The sequence below is a fragment of the Miscanthus floridulus genome, chromosome 3 (genome assembly GCF_019320115.1).
Source record: "Miscanthus floridulus cultivar M001 chromosome 3, ASM1932011v1, whole genome shotgun sequence".
NCBI lineage: Eukaryota > Viridiplantae > Streptophyta > Magnoliopsida > Poales > Poaceae > Miscanthus > Miscanthus floridulus.
In genome coordinates, this window is record NC_089582.1 from 31107341 (window position 1) to 31122444 (window position 15104).

The 15104-nt window shown below is 50.6% G+C and overlaps 1 protein-coding gene and 1 pseudogene across 1 annotated transcript; one reads left to right on the top strand and one right to left on the bottom strand.

The window, feature by feature from the left end:
• Positions 1 to 7461: 7461 nt before the first annotated feature.
• On the top strand, positions 7462 to 8324 carry LOC136543448 (GDSL esterase/lipase At4g16230-like). Its single transcript, XM_066535892.1, has 3 exons — positions 7462 to 7587; positions 7690 to 7929; positions 8043 to 8324. The coding sequence occupies exons 1-3, from the start codon at positions 7465 to 7467 to the stop codon at positions 8322 to 8324; spliced, it is 645 nt and encodes a 214-aa protein (XP_066391989.1). The 5' UTR covers positions 7462 to 7464.
• Positions 8325 to 8487: 163 nt separating this feature from the next.
• On the bottom strand, positions 8488 to 13309 carry LOC136543449 (subtilisin-like protease SBT4.3; annotated as a pseudogene).
• Positions 13310 to 15104: the final 1795 nt, after the last annotated feature.

Genomic DNA, 15104 nt, shown 5'->3' on the forward strand with positions numbered 1-15104 from the left:
TGAGCTGCCCGGCACCGTACTTGAGGTCGTTTGTTCCGGCATTGCCCGGCGTGTTCATCAGAGTGGCTGTAGTGATGAGAGCCGACATGATCATCGCCGTAGACCAGTCGCGGTGGATGGACTTGACATAGGCTGCGGCGCCGCGTGCTTGCACTACTGGAACGCTGTGCTTTGCCGAGGGCCTGAGGCTTTGTCGAGGGCCAAATCTCGGGTACTCGGCAAAGGACACTCTTTGCCGAGGGCCAGCCACAGGAGCCCTCGGCAAAGAACGGCCCTCGGCAAAGAGGCCTTTGCCGAGGGTACGGCCCTCGGCAAAGACAGGCCCACGGCAAATCAAATCTTTGCCGAGGACCGCGGCCCTCGGCAAAGATGCGGGTCACGGCGGCCATTCCCGTCAAGCTTTGCCGAGGGCCACCCGTTAGGCCCTCGGCAAAGGTTTTTTTTTTCTGTGAAACTAGTTTTTCGGCAAATTTTTTTTTAAAGTCTTTGCCGAGGGCCCTAGACCAGGCCCTCGGCAAAGATTTTTTTTGAACCAGTTTTTTGGCCAAAATTTTTTTTTATAAATCTCCTTTGCCGAGGGCCCGAGGCGAGGCCCTCAGCAAAGAAGCCCTTTGCCGAGGGCCCGAGGCGATGTCTGGGTTTCAGGCATCCGACTGTCGACAACTCGCTCGAAACCTTCTCAATTTTTTACCACAGCCTACACATGCGATAACATGACATCTCGCCAAGTTTCGTCATTTTCGGACTTCGTATGGATTTTATATAATTTTAAAACACTTTTCCGGCAAGTCGGTCGTCATGTTACGCGAAGAAGATGCGCGAAATTTGATGCGAGTTCGTGGATAGGGACTCAACATGCACCAATTAACATGAATAACATTTTTCGAAACACTACATTGCAATATTCCATGCACCTGCAGTTCAAATTTGACATATTCGAAAAAAACCAAAGAATCGAAATAAATTAAGGAAATATACAAAAAAAAGTCAAAATTGGCCCAAATTTTAAAATTGAGTTCAAAACAATGTATTGTAGCACCACAAAAAAACTGGGCTAAAAAAACAAAAAAAAATTGCCGAGGGCTCTTTGCCGAGGGCCTGGCCCTGTGGCCCTCGGCAAAGAATTTTTTTAAAACAATAAAAAAATCTTTGCCGAGGGCCCTGGATCTGGGCCCTCGGCAAAGGGCCGAAACCTAAATCGGGCCGCAGCCCAAATTCCCGATCGAAATCTTGTCAAAAAAAAATCCCGATCGACCACATCTCCCTCCCCACGCGCCCGCTCGCGGCCGCCCCCGCGCGTCCACCACCGCCGCCGCACACCCCGCCGCCACGCGCCGCCGCCGCGCGCCCGCTGCTGCGCGCCACGCTGCCCTGAGCCCGGACCGACCCGCGGCCCCACGCGCGCGCACCCGGCAGCCCGCGAGTCACCACCACGCCGCGCCGTCGCGCCGCCGCCCGCTGCGTGCTGCGTGAGCCGGCTGCCCCGAGCCCGGCCGCCCCGCGCGCCCCACCGCGCGCGCGCACCCGGCCGCCCTGCGCCTCCACCACCGCCGCCGCGCACCCCCGCCGCGCGCCCGCCGCTGCGCGCCCCACCGCGCGCGTGCACCCGGTCGCCCCGCGCCTCCACCACCGCCGCCGAGAACCCGCTGCCGCGCGCCCGCCGCTGCGAGCCTGGCCATCCGCGCGCCCACACCCCCGCGCTCGGCCGCCCAGCGTGCCCCGCCGCCCACCACGCCCAGTGGGGCCGAGGTCACGCCCTGCCTCCCTTCCCCGTCTCTGTCGAGCAAGGGGAGGTCGGCCGGCCCTCCGGTGGCCCCCCTCGCCGGCCTTCCCGCCCTGACCCCACCCCAGGCTGGCCCCGTTGCCGGCTGCTGTTGGAGGGGAGGAGGCAGAGGGTGAAGTTGGAGGAAGAAGAGAAGGAGAAGAGGAGAAGGAGGAAGGGGAAGAAAAGAGGAGAAGGAGGAAGGGGAAGAGAAGGAGAAGAAGAGGAAAAGGAGAGAAGAAAGGGAAGAGGGGGAGAGGAGTACTCCAACGCCGCTCGACCTCGCCGGAGAAGAAAGTGACCCCCGCACCGCGACACCCGACTCCACCGCAACCCTAGGTAAAACTCTCGTTGTCGGCCTTCGTGCCGTATGTGGTTGTGTGGGTCTTCGTGCCGTAAGTTGATATGAGGGCCTTCGTGCCGTTGTGGTTGTCGGCCTTCGTGCCATTGTGAATGTTAGGCCATCGTGTCATTTTTTTGCAGGTTTTGGAAACCTCCCCGTGCAGGGGAGGTGCTGCCGAAATTTTGAACAAACAATAACCTATTGTCTTTTTATGCAGGAGAAGAGTACGTCGGAGGGGACCCTGGAGGACCCCGATCGTCTTCGTCGACGTCGCGGTTCTGCCTGCACTGCGTCGCCTCGCCACTGCGTCGATTCGCCACTGCCCCGCTAGCCTTACTTCACCGACACCCTAGGTATAAATAACCTCTTTTTCCGCATGTCTGTCGTAGCCCGCGCGTAACCCAGTTAGGCGTCTCCCGTCCGAAAGAGATACGGTCGTAGGTATGCGGATCTTTGCGTATCTAGCGACCGTATCTGTTTCGGATTGTCCACAGTTTTTTGGACAGCCCGTGGATGCGTAGATGGGTTAGTTTCCATGGTCCGCTCCGGTCCGAGAAGGAGTTTTGCACAACACCTCCCTGTTGTTCTCCGGATACACACTCTCCCTTGCAGGACGTGTATCGGGAGAACAGCGGGGAGGTGCTGCCTGAAATTCTATCTCGGAGAGGAGCGGAGCATGGAAACTGACCTCATCTACGCATCCGCGGGTGGGAGTAGGACCTATCCTCACCTATTAGACAGTAGGAACACCGCGTAGATGCAATTGATGGTCACAATACTCTATGCTGTAAATGTTAAAGGATGGAGGACCGTCAGTGGATGTACACGGGCTTGGAGAAGTGGGAGTGACTACGACTATGAATGGGTGAAGGGGACAGATGGTTTCTTGAAACATGCATTTGGCCCAGGAGCAGGAGGACATTCTCTAGTTTGGTGTCCCTGCAGCAAATGTGACAACAGGAGAAAAGTAGACGAGAAGACCATGGGTAGACATCTTGTGTTCAATGGTTATACGCCTGTCTACTAGCAGTGGATCTACCAGCAAGGTCCAACTCACCATCAAGGCAGCCGTAGCCTCTCCGGATACAAACAAGCATACGTAAGTGATTTCTTTCATTTATTTTGACGCTCAATTCTGCTTGATTTCTCACCATCTTCCCGTCTTTCTCGTAGAAGGCTACGCACCCGGGCGAGGAGGTCTCAGGAGTTCTCTGCGTGGGCTATGTCCCACATGGGCAGGGCGTCGTCCTCTGTCTCCTTCGACCCGGTTGCCCCGCCCTAGGCGTACTCCGACCCGAACGTGTACACTAAAGTCCAAGAGTACACATCAACGGTAAGGGAGATCTATGGGGAAGATTACAATGTGCGCACTGAGCCCATTGATGCAGAGGCGATCATGAGGCTCGGAGGAGGCAAGAAGCACGGGCGGCTGTGGATTGCAGACGGCGCCATCGACTCCACCACTGTTCCCTCCCTCGACTGCTATCCGAGCACGGAGCACGAGCTCCAGCCAGCCCATACGTCCACGGCCTTCTCCAGCACTACAGCAGGTCCAAGCACTCCAGGTAATTCCTGTTTTACTCGTCGTACGTAGATATTTACACACCTAAATTAGATTTGCATTACTGATACATTGGAGTGAAATATTGCAGGCCGAGCTGCAAGAAACAAGAAGGCAAAGTCAAGAGCAGAACGCGGAGCTGACCGCACAGCTGTAGGCCCAGAAGGTCGCGTTCGAGGCCGCGCAGAAGCAGATGGCGGAGATGATGGTGATCATGCAAAGTCTTGGGCAAGCATCGGGTGTACCTGTGCAGTTTTCAGCTCCTCCACCTCCTACTCCTGCAGCTACTCCTGTAAGTATGAAAGTTCACTTTTCGCTTGTGCTTTGCATGTATGTCGGCCTTCGTGCCGTTGTGGATGTCGGCATTCGTGCCGTTGTGGATGTCGACGTTCGTGCCGTTGTGGATGTCGGCATTCGTGCCGTCGTTTCTTGTAGGTTTTGGAAACCTCCCCGTACAGGGGAGGTGCTGCCGAAATTTTCAATTGAGTCTAATCTTTTTGTATTCCTAGATTACTAGATGCAATCTCTAAGTTCCAAAACTGTTTTCCCGGATTACTCACACATGCAATCTCTGCTCCTTTGTGCAGCTTCCGTCCGTGGGTTCCAATCAACCCGCTAGTGCATCACCGGGTGATCCTGCTTTTCCTTCACCATCGTCTCATAGGCTAGCTTGATGAGGACTCGTGCTAGGTGATGTGGTTGGACTTTAGCGTGATTTGTGATTTATGGTTGTGACTTGTGCTTGGATTTCATTAACTTGTCGTAATAAACATGTGAATGATGATGAACATGTCACTTGTCATTGTAATATATTGTGATTTGTGGTTCACAATTATGGTTGTGATATATTGTGAGAAAATGGGTTCTGTGTGATATATATATGTATATATATGAAATGCTTGTGTAGATGGAATGCAAAAAACAAAAAAAAATTAAATTTCTGTCTCTTTGCCGAGGGCAATGACCAAGGCCCTCGGCAAAGAAGGGTCCTTTGCCGAGGGCCCTAGCAATAGCCCTCGGCAAAGATTTTTTTGAAAAAATCATGAAAATTTCTTTGCCGAGGGCTAGGGAGTAGGCCCTCGGCAAAGGTTTTTAAAAAAAATTTCAAAAAAAAACTATTTCTTTGCCGAGGGCCGGCCCTCGGCAAACAAATTTTTTTTTTAAAAAAAAACCTTTGCCGAGGGCCCTGGACAATAGCCCTCGGCAAAGATTTTTTGGGAAAAATCCTAAAAATTTCTTTGCCGAGGGCCAGGGAGGAGGCCCTCGGCAAAGGTTTTTTTTAAAAAAAAAAATTTGCCGAGGGCCGGCCCTCGGCAAAAAAAATTCAAAAAAAATCATTTCTTTGCCGAGGGTCGGCCCTCGGCAAAGAAACCACCAACGGCGCCGGCGCGTGACGGCTTCTTTTCTTTGCCGAGGGCCGTCCTGGCCCTTGGCAAAGGCTTTGCCGAGTACCCGATAAAGGGCCCTCGGCAAAGACCCCTTCGCCATCTAAAAATTCTCCGAGGGGTCTTTGCCGAGGGCAGCCCTCGACAAAGCCTTTGCCGAGGGTTTCTGGTGCCCTCGGCAAAGCATGCGAGTCACGTAGTGTTGTGGGCACGACATCGATGTGCCAGTGTTAATACTATACTGGACCCTCCTTTGATTGTTGGGATCGTCCGATGGCAGTGACAGTGGAGATCAAGCGGCTATGATGTCCACTCCCGGTGCAAATAGATCAGGCTGTAGATGGATCATGGATACCACATACTACTCTCGTGTTAGGAAATGAACAATATAACATATAGACAGATCAAAGGTACTGGGGTATGTATTTTTGGTTTGCCGTGGGATCTAAGTCTATCCATGAAAATTTGTAACAATATCTCTCTTTAAATTATGTTGCAGCTCCCATTGACACAATCCTGAGGCTCATTTGACCAAACTACGTTATGCAAAATGTTGCTTATATTTTAGGTTAGGTGTCTTGGGATTTAATTGTGGTAATCTACAACTTTGAGGGGACTTCCACAAACTGGAATTGCCCACTTCAGCCTAAAATGGCTACAAAGATCCTCTTTCTGTGTGGTGTTTGTTCTTCCCCTTTGGGGGTCAAGGGAGAGAGGAGATTTGAGGGGTGAGGCTTTAATCTACTAAATCCATCCATTAGAGAGTGAAATCGGTTGGGATTTGGATCGGAGCCTCCACCAATCTTGTTGGCTCCCACTTCTTATATCTTCATCTTCATAATGGATTGCGTCACCGCCCGTGGTTTTTTTTCGCAAGGGGTGTCCACGTAAATCTTGATGTCTACTTGTGATTCAGTATTTATCTTGCCATACTTATTGATTGGTTCCTATCTTGCTCGCTATTGGTGCCATTTTGTCCAAGTTTATGGTGTATGTTGAGTTGGCATATGAGGCCTGTGTTAGTGAGCTGATCCTTGCATGTATATTTCTTACTGTGAAGTTTGAACAACGATATGTTTGAAGAATTGATCCTGTGTGGCTGTTTTCTAATATGCACATAATATGTTCGATGAAATGTTTGTAAGTAATTAGCTTGCTAATTTTGACGTTTCCGCTGCCCCTCTGCGCTCACAAATGATTATTAATGCACACGGGCTAATGCAAGTATGCAACTAGTTACTTCAGAAAGATTACGAGATGGTGGAATGACCACGAGGATCTCAGGAGTGACCAGGTTTGGGCCAGGAGAAGAGAACGAGGCGGCAATTGGAGCTTGTGCGTTCCCGGTCGTGTCTGTTCTTTCTATGGTACCCACAGGGTTGCTGAAAATGAGGCCAAAGAATTAATAAGGCCAATGTGTCATGTGTGGGTACTGCTAGCATGCAGTTCATCAGAGAACAAGCTATGGCGCGGCCAAAGAACTCACCTCGTGCTGTTGGCATAGGCCAAGATTTCATCGAACTGGCTCTCAGATACCACGAGCGCGGGTAATGGATAGATGAAAGCGGCATCTGGTGCTATGCCAGCAGCAATAATGGGAGGCTTTTATCTGTGTACCCTTAAAAAAGATGCCACACTCTTGCGTACCCCTTAAAAGTTGGTCGTCACCTACATGCCCTTGCTCGAACTTTTCTTTTCCCTCACGCCATTCCGTCGGCATTTGCTCCTAACGGTGGGTAACGGCTCTGGAGAATGACTCAGTTGCCCTTGGGCTTGTATGGGCGTCTGAACTTTTTCGTTTCCCCTGTGCCATTGCCAGACCTTTGAGGGTGCTTCATGATGCTCTGCACCACGGCATGGGAGCTCCCGACGGAGTACCTGAACCCCTGGAAGCTCAGGCTGAGGCCGTGCATGGCGGCCTTGACGCCCTTGTTGAACCCGCGCGCCAGCTCGTTGAGGACGTCGATGCAGGATGACACATGTTTCGAAACTGCATGACACATGTTACATGAGTTTCGAAACTGTTCATACGCCAAAAACTGCTCATACGCCAAAAACTGCATGACACATGTTACATGAGAAACAGTAAATATATCCACCCCATGGTCACACAGTTTCAGACTCACCCCCACACATATTCTTCCAGTTCCACGACCTTTTTCCTGAGCACCTTTGAGACGATAAAATCTAAACTGTCGCTCAACTGCTCTGAACATTTGCTCTTGTCAATCCTTTAGTTGTTGTCTGCAACTACAAGTAGGAAACAGAACAGTTTCGAAAATGATTGTAGAGTATTCTTCAAGTTCTGAGAACACGAGAACTGCAGCGAGCAGGAGAATCGTGTTGTGAACATGTTCATCTGGTGCTAAAACTAAAACTAAAAGGCTTTGGTTCAACTCTACCAGCTGTGAACATGGGCTTCAAGCGCAGCCCGCCGCCGTTCCTCGCCGTGGCCAACAAGACCAACAAGCAGGTCTTCAGAGGTCTCCTGGGAGTAAACTTCGCCTCTGCAGGATCAGGCATTCTCGACACAACAGTAAGCCACTCGTGACCAGAGTTACCGTGCACGTTTACTTTCCTGCACGGGCACTGCAACTGCAAGCAAAGATGACACACGTGGATGACTCTGTTCGTGCAGGGGAGCTCCATCATCCCGCTGAGCAAGCAGGTGGAGCAATTCGCCGCCGTGCAGCGCAACATCTCCTCGCGCGTCGGCAACGGGGCTGCCGCCGACGCCCTGCTGTCGCGGTCCCTGTTCCTCGTCAGCACCGGCGGCAACGACCTGTTCGCCTTCTTCTCGCGGAACAGCACGCCGTCGGACGCCGACAAGCAGCAGTTCGTCGGCAACCTCGTCGCGCTGTACCAGAACCATGTGAAGGTACGTCGCCGCGCCGCCCCGTTCTCTCTGAACCATGCATGACCCGCCGAGAAACCTCGCTGAAACGAAACGTGTGTTGCGGCCGGCCGGCCGGCCGGCGGCGGTTGAATCAGGCTCTGTACGTGCTCGGGGCGAGGAAGTTCGCGGTGATCGACGTCCCGCCGATCGGGTGCTGCCCCTACCCGCGGAGCCTGCACCCGCTGGGCGCCTGCATCGACGTCCTCAACGAGCTGGCGCGTGGGTTCAACAAGGGCGTCAAGGCCGCCATGCACGGCCTCAGCCTGAGCTTCCAGGGGTTCAGGTACTCCGTCGGGAGCTCCCATGCCGTGGTGCAGAGCATCGTGAAGCACAATCAAAGGCCTGGCAATGGCACAGGGGAAACGAAAAAGTTCTAGACGCCCATACAAGCCCAAGGGCAACTGAGTCATTCTCCAGAGCCTGTTACCCACCGTTAGGAGCAAATACCGACGGAATGGCGTGAGGGAAAAGAAAAGTTCGAGCGAGGGCATGTAGGTGACGACCAACTTTTGAGGGGTACGCAGGGAGTGTGACATCTTTTTAAGGGTACACAGGTAAAAGCCTCCGATAATGGCTCCTGCTACGCCAGCCAAGAGCGGACCTGCAGATATATTGGTTCGAAAGCCGCCCTCGACCGGGGCAGAGTAGGATCTTCCCTTTGTATGAATCTCCGACGAGATCATCTGGATCACAAGAACTGCAGTTCAAATCAAAGAAACCGTGAGTGCTGGTCTGTATATATTTGTTGTATAAGTGTGTGTCTCGCAAACAACATAGCAGTGTTCATTGTCCACGTATTACCCATCGACGGGTAATGCCAGTGTCACATTGTTCACCGGCGGGAAGGTGTTTACAGATGATCCCTGCGTGAAAAGTAATTCATGTACGTGTTAGTTGTTGAGCCATCAGCCATGCATGCATGGTTTGGAAACTCGGATGTTATAGCTGCTCGGTTCGAACGCTAACCACTATGGTCTTGCCATTTCCTAGCACGACCCTGTCGACGAACCGGCGGTCGATGCTGCTGGCAGCGACGGACAGCATCCACGGCGCGACGTTGCAGACACGGCCGCCGCTGAGCCCGGAGTTACCGGCTGATGCGGACGTGACGAGGCACGGAACGACCCGATGGCCTGCGGGCTCTTGAAGTAGTAGAAGGGGAACCTGGTCACGATGGAGAAGGAGATGACGTCGACGCCGTCCGCGATATGGCATCGTCGAACGCAGCCAGGATGTCCATGTCCAGGCAGCCCCCGTCATCCCAGCACACCTTGTAGATGGCGAGCCTGGCGCCCGGCACGGCTCCGCGGGCCACGCCGGCGGCCAGCCCGCCGAAGCTGACGCTGCCCACCGCCCGGCCGGCCACGGTTGACGCCGTGTGGCTCCCGTGGCCCATCTCGTCCAGCGGCGACAAGCCAGTCACCCCATTTTGATATGCCCGAGCGCCGATAACTTTACTGCAGGCCACGAGCCACTTTAAATAATGGACTCTCCTAAATCCTATGCATATATCAAAATATTTGTGTTCTTAAATAATGTTTATGTGCATATATAATTAATTAAGATTTTTCTGTTTTTTGATAAAACCGCTATTAAATGGATATTTTGCGTACTTGTTGCACGTGAAGTTTTGGCAGACGCCCTTCCACCTGCTCGGTGGTGGGCCAAAGCCCTCGTCGGAGAAGGACGGGGAGTCCAGCCATATACCGGTGTCGAACATGCCGATGATGACGTCGCCCTCCAAGGCTAGCTCTTCCTACGGTGGTTGAGGCAAGCCCAAAAAGTCCCACGATCTTGTGGTTTGGAGCTCGTGGGTTCTGCTTGGGAAGACTGACACGACTCCCTCCATGTCTGAATTGTAAAGCCAACAAGTCAAGAATTGAGTAATTGATATCATGCATAAGCATAGTCAAGGGTTTGTAATTTAAAGCAGCATGTGTTAGAAGAAAGTCATCGATAAATATGAGACCAAATGGCCCATAGTCAATAATCATTCCCATCCTAATCTTACAGCGAGCTCAGAGCACCAGCGGCTAGGTTCTGCATCGGTGAACCGATGCCGGTGTTGTGCCCCACTGCTGCAGCCCTCCCTCCCCCATGTGTCTATGTCGGCGATCAAGCTCGGCTTTGCGGCGCCTTCCATGTCTATCTTGCCCACTGTTGGCGGTAGCTATCCTCCTCCCTGAGCTGTTTAGCATCTCCTCTAACCTGTCACTGGCCGCAACTCTTCACTACTACCCGAAACATATTTTGAGAAGGTTAAAAAGCTTTAACAGAGGCAGGCAACAAGCCGTTCACCTCCACCTCCACGCCTCTGTAAATCCTGAATTACAAAGGTGGCTATATGCCCGCCTCTGCTAATAAATTAAAAAAATCAACAAGCCCGTCGATAGGCCCACTGAGCCCATCCACGAGACCTGCTGAGCCCATCAACATGCCACCACCACTCCTCGTCGGATCCGCGTGCCGCCACTGCTCCTCGCCAGATCAGCGCGTGCCATATGCTCTGGCCACCGTCGCGAGATGGCCCTAGCTGCCTGAAGGGACACTTGCGCTTCTGCTGTCGCGCACGACCCCGCACCGCTGCCGCCGCGGGATATGGACCCACGCTGCCCCTACCGTTGTCACCAAAGATGGACCCGTGCAACTGCCATCGGAGAGGGCCCTGTACGAGCACCACTGCTACCTATGGAGCCCTGTGCGAAGCACTGTCACCGCCAGTGAAGCCATGCCGAAGCACCGCGGCCGGTGGAGCCCTGCACGAGTGCCGCCGTCGGTGGAGCCCTGCCGAAACGCTGCCGCGACAGAGGCGGTCCTCTTAATAGGCCCACCTTTACAAATGGCTCATTTCTTCAAAGGCGGGCCAAGAGGTCTAGCTGTGTGAATTGATTTTGGGAGGCGTTCAATTTTTGGCTAGTCTTGTTCAATGAAATGATTGGCTCTGAAAGTTGTCACATATTTTAGGAGACGGGGACATCCTGTGACCGCATCCTAAAATGAAATTGGCATGTCTCCTAAAATCAATTTTATAGCAGTGTCTTGCTCCCATTGAGCTGGCTGCCAAACTTTGTTCTGCCCTGCCCTCCTCAGCCGGTCACCTCACCTGTCACGGCTGTAGCACCTCTACCTTGTCACTGCCGTTGTTCTTGCTTCAAGGGGAAGACAAAGACGCCGAGTTAGATTGGTGCGAGAAGGGAGTAGACGGATTCATGTGAACATGTGGGTCACACATGTCAAAAGTTGCTCTAGCCGCTCTCGCCAGGTTAAGCGATGTCATGCTCTCTCTCTCTCTCCTCTCATCTCTCTCCTATGTGGCTTTGTTATAGAGAGAATAAACAACCCATTACTGGTGCCCTTAGTTTGAGATATGGGTTTGACACATAAATCGATATGCTTGTTGCTTCATGCATATATGGTTTGTGTGGTGACACATCATGCAGGAGGGTCTGTCAAAATAGTTTGTAATTAGTAATAGTAAGATATATATCCTACACAGAAATTGATTATTTGTTTAGCACCCTTCAGTGAGTTAACCGATGGCCGATGTTGATTTTGCATTTAGAAATCAGAAAAGTGTATCTAGCTAGGTACATATTTATGTTTGAAAGAAGCGAAAGGCCTCTAGTTGAGACGGTTAAAGTGCTCAAGTAGCACCCCTTAGGTCCAGGTTTGGACTCTCTGTGGGAGCGAATCGAAAGAAAAAATATAAGTGAACAGGGGAGATGTCCACTACAGAGGGCAAAAAATTTGGATCCATACCAGCTAGTTTATTTGTTTGTTGTTCAGTTAGCCTGGCTGCGAAGCCATTTAAGCTTCTCTTGTAACTACGGACGATCCTGTCACTACGCTAGATTCTTACAGTAGGAACGGGGGCTTTTTTTACTGTAGGGGCGGCTGGGGTTGAGGGCGCCCCTATAGTGGGCGTCCTCGGGCCCCATCAGCCCAGCCACCCCTATAGATAGCACTGTAGGGGCGGCTGGTAACTTGAGCCGCCCCTACAGTTGGGGCTGATCTGTAGGGGCGGCTCAATCACCAGCCGCCCCTGCAGTGCCCATTTGTCTTTTTTCAAATTTTAAAATTTGAAAGGTTCAAATTTAGTTAAATGATAAGATAACCAAAATAAAAGTTATAGATCTTGATAAGTTGAACAACTTTTGTATTCATTACTTTTACATCTGAAATCATTTAGGGTTTGAAAATTTGGTTTGAACTTGTTAAATTTCAAATTTCAAATTTTAAAATGTGTAAAACATTGTCACATCCAAGTTTGATCAAACTTAAATGCTGAAGCATGATTTTAGAAATTTTGAGGAAAAAAAACCATCACATTTGGAGTTAGTATGAGGGAGAACAACTAGTTACAAAGTTTACCCACAGATTAAAAAGAGAAATCACACTGTTCTAGATGATCCTTACATAATCATAGTGAACAGTGTGATTTTTTTTAATTTGTGGGTCAACTTTATAACAGTTTTTCTTCCTCATGCTAACTCCAAATCTGATGATTTTTTTTCTAAAATTTTCTAAAATCATTCTCTATCAATTTATTTTGTTGGTTTTGTCAATATATACATATGAAAGTTTGAGCAATTTAAATTTTGAATTTCAAAAAAAATGCAACTTCAGACAAGATTTTGGTACCCCAAATGATTTCAGCTGAAAAAGTGATAAATACCAAAGTTGAATAATTCACCAAGATCTACAACTTTTGTATTGGTCATTTCTTCATATGACAAAGTGGTAATGACATTGTTCACAAATGTGACACATCTCTTATAAGGTTTTATAAACTATATGAGACATGTGTAAGATTAGTGAACAATGTGTGCTAAGAATTTGTCAAATGAAGAAATGACCAAAATAAAAGTTGTAGATATTCATGACTTGAACAACTTTGGTATTCATCACTTTTTATGTTGAAATCAATTTGGGTCTCAAATTTTGGTTCGAACTTGTCGTTTTTCAAAATTTCAAATTTGAAAGGTTCAAATTTTGTCAAATGACAAGATGACTAAAATAAAAGTTATAGATATTAATGAGTTGAACAACTTTGGTATTCATCACTTTTTATTTTGAAATCATTTTGGGTCTCAAATTTTGGTTCGAACTTGTCATTTTTTAAAATTTCAAATTTGAAATGTTCAAATTTTGTCAAATGACAAGATGACCAAAATAAAAGTTGTAGATCTTCATGACCTCTACAACTTTGTTTTTTTACGGATTTTTCATTTGAATTCATTTAATAACCAAAAATTAAGATTGAAAGTTCTCAAAAATTCAAAATAAAAACACCAGATATATTAATAGGCCTAAACCCTAAAATCGGCCCATTAATGTACTTGGCCCATGATTTGCTGGCCATTGATTCATGATCGAATGGCTTACCATGCGCCAAGGAAGTATAAATTAGGGTCACCTCGAACCCTAACCCTCATCCTCTCTCATTTCTTCCTGTCACCAGCCACCGCCGCCGCCCCTTTTCTTCTCTCCCGCTCTTCTCCGGCTGCAGCCCACGCTCAGATCCTTCAGGAGCTCATGGCCTAGGCCTCCTTACTGGCGGTGGCGCTCGTGCAAGCACGACCTCGCGCCCCCTCCTCAAGCACGACCTCGCGCCCCCTCCTCAAGCACGACCTCGCGCCCCCTCCTCGAGCACGACCTCCGAGGGAGAGAGGCAGGCACGAGCTGGATACGAGGCTTCCTGGTGGTGGTGCCTGAGCAGCAGCCTGGCGTGGTGCGGGATCCTGTCCGTGGAGGTTGGGCAACACCAGATCTAGTGCATGGGCATCAGGCTCCTTTTTATCCCATCCGGTGAGCAGCTTTATCACTAATTTTTTCTGAATCTGACATTTTCCAGCAGCTTGTGTTCAACATCTCAGTCTTTTCTGAATCGACATTTTTCTCATCTCAGTCTTCAGCAACCAGTGCGGGTGGCGACGGCGGCGCTGGATGCGGCCACCATGGGCGGTGCGCTACGGGCGAGGCTCGAGCAGCGAGCGGCCGCCATCGCCGTGTGCGAGGACGCCGAGGAGCAGCAAGTGAACCTCGACGCACCTGCCGTCCCAGGTAGGGATCCAGTGCGGGCGGCGACGGCGGCGCTGGATGCGGCCACCATGGGCGGTGCGCTACGGGCGAGGCTCGAGCAGCGAGCGGCCGCCATCGCCGTGTGCGAGGACGCCGAGGAGCAGCAAGTGAACCTCGACGCACCTGCCGTCCCAGGTAGGGATCCAGCACGGGTGGCCAACATCTAGCGTGAAGCCATGCAGATCCTCCGCCTCGAGAAGACTTGAGCCTGGTGCTTGTGTGCCGAGCGTCCTCTTGCCGAGGCCGCGCGTACTCGAGGTACGCCAGCACCAGATGCGGTCACGGCGTGACGCCTCCTCTAGTTCTTCGACTTCTCCAGGGTGCTTTCTTGGGTATTTTTGGTGTGATTCTCCATGTTCAGTTCTGTGCTCGCTTGCTGATGGAAATAGTTGCCTAGTCTCCATGTATATTTGCCTTGTATATTTCTTGGGTATTTTTTGTGTGATTCGAATTTGAATTATATATATATATATATATATATGGTCAGATTTGAATTTGAATTATTTATTTATTTTTGTTGAAAAATCCACTAAAGGGGCGGTTCTTGATTGAACTGCCCTTACAAATACACAAAGCAAGGGCGGCTGGTGATACAGCCGCCCTTACAGAAGTCCACTACAGGGGCGGCTGGTATTACCAGCCACCCCTACAGAGGGAACTGTAGGGGCGGCTGAAAACACCAGCCGCCCCTACAGAGGGCACTGTAGGGGCAGTCAGGAAACCGCCCCTACAGAGGCACCCTCTGTAGGAACACCCTGGGAAGGACGGCTGGCGCAGCCGCCCCTACAGAGGCTCTAGAGTCGCTCCTACAGTTAACTTCTGTAGTAGTGTGTCCGAAGCATAGCTGCAAAAAGACAAATTAAAGCACAGGTTTTCCTCAACTTTTGGTATTATTTTGCTATAGAAAGATTCCCTGAACTTGATTGGGCATGACAAAGTCTAGCATGATCTGTTCTGAAATACGATATAGGTGAGGAGGTCAGGTCCAATTAAAAAGCTAGTATATTGTTAGACCTGCCGTCGTCAAGGACCTGGTTCAGCAGGTCGTGATGAGCAGCTTCTATGGTAGATAAGCC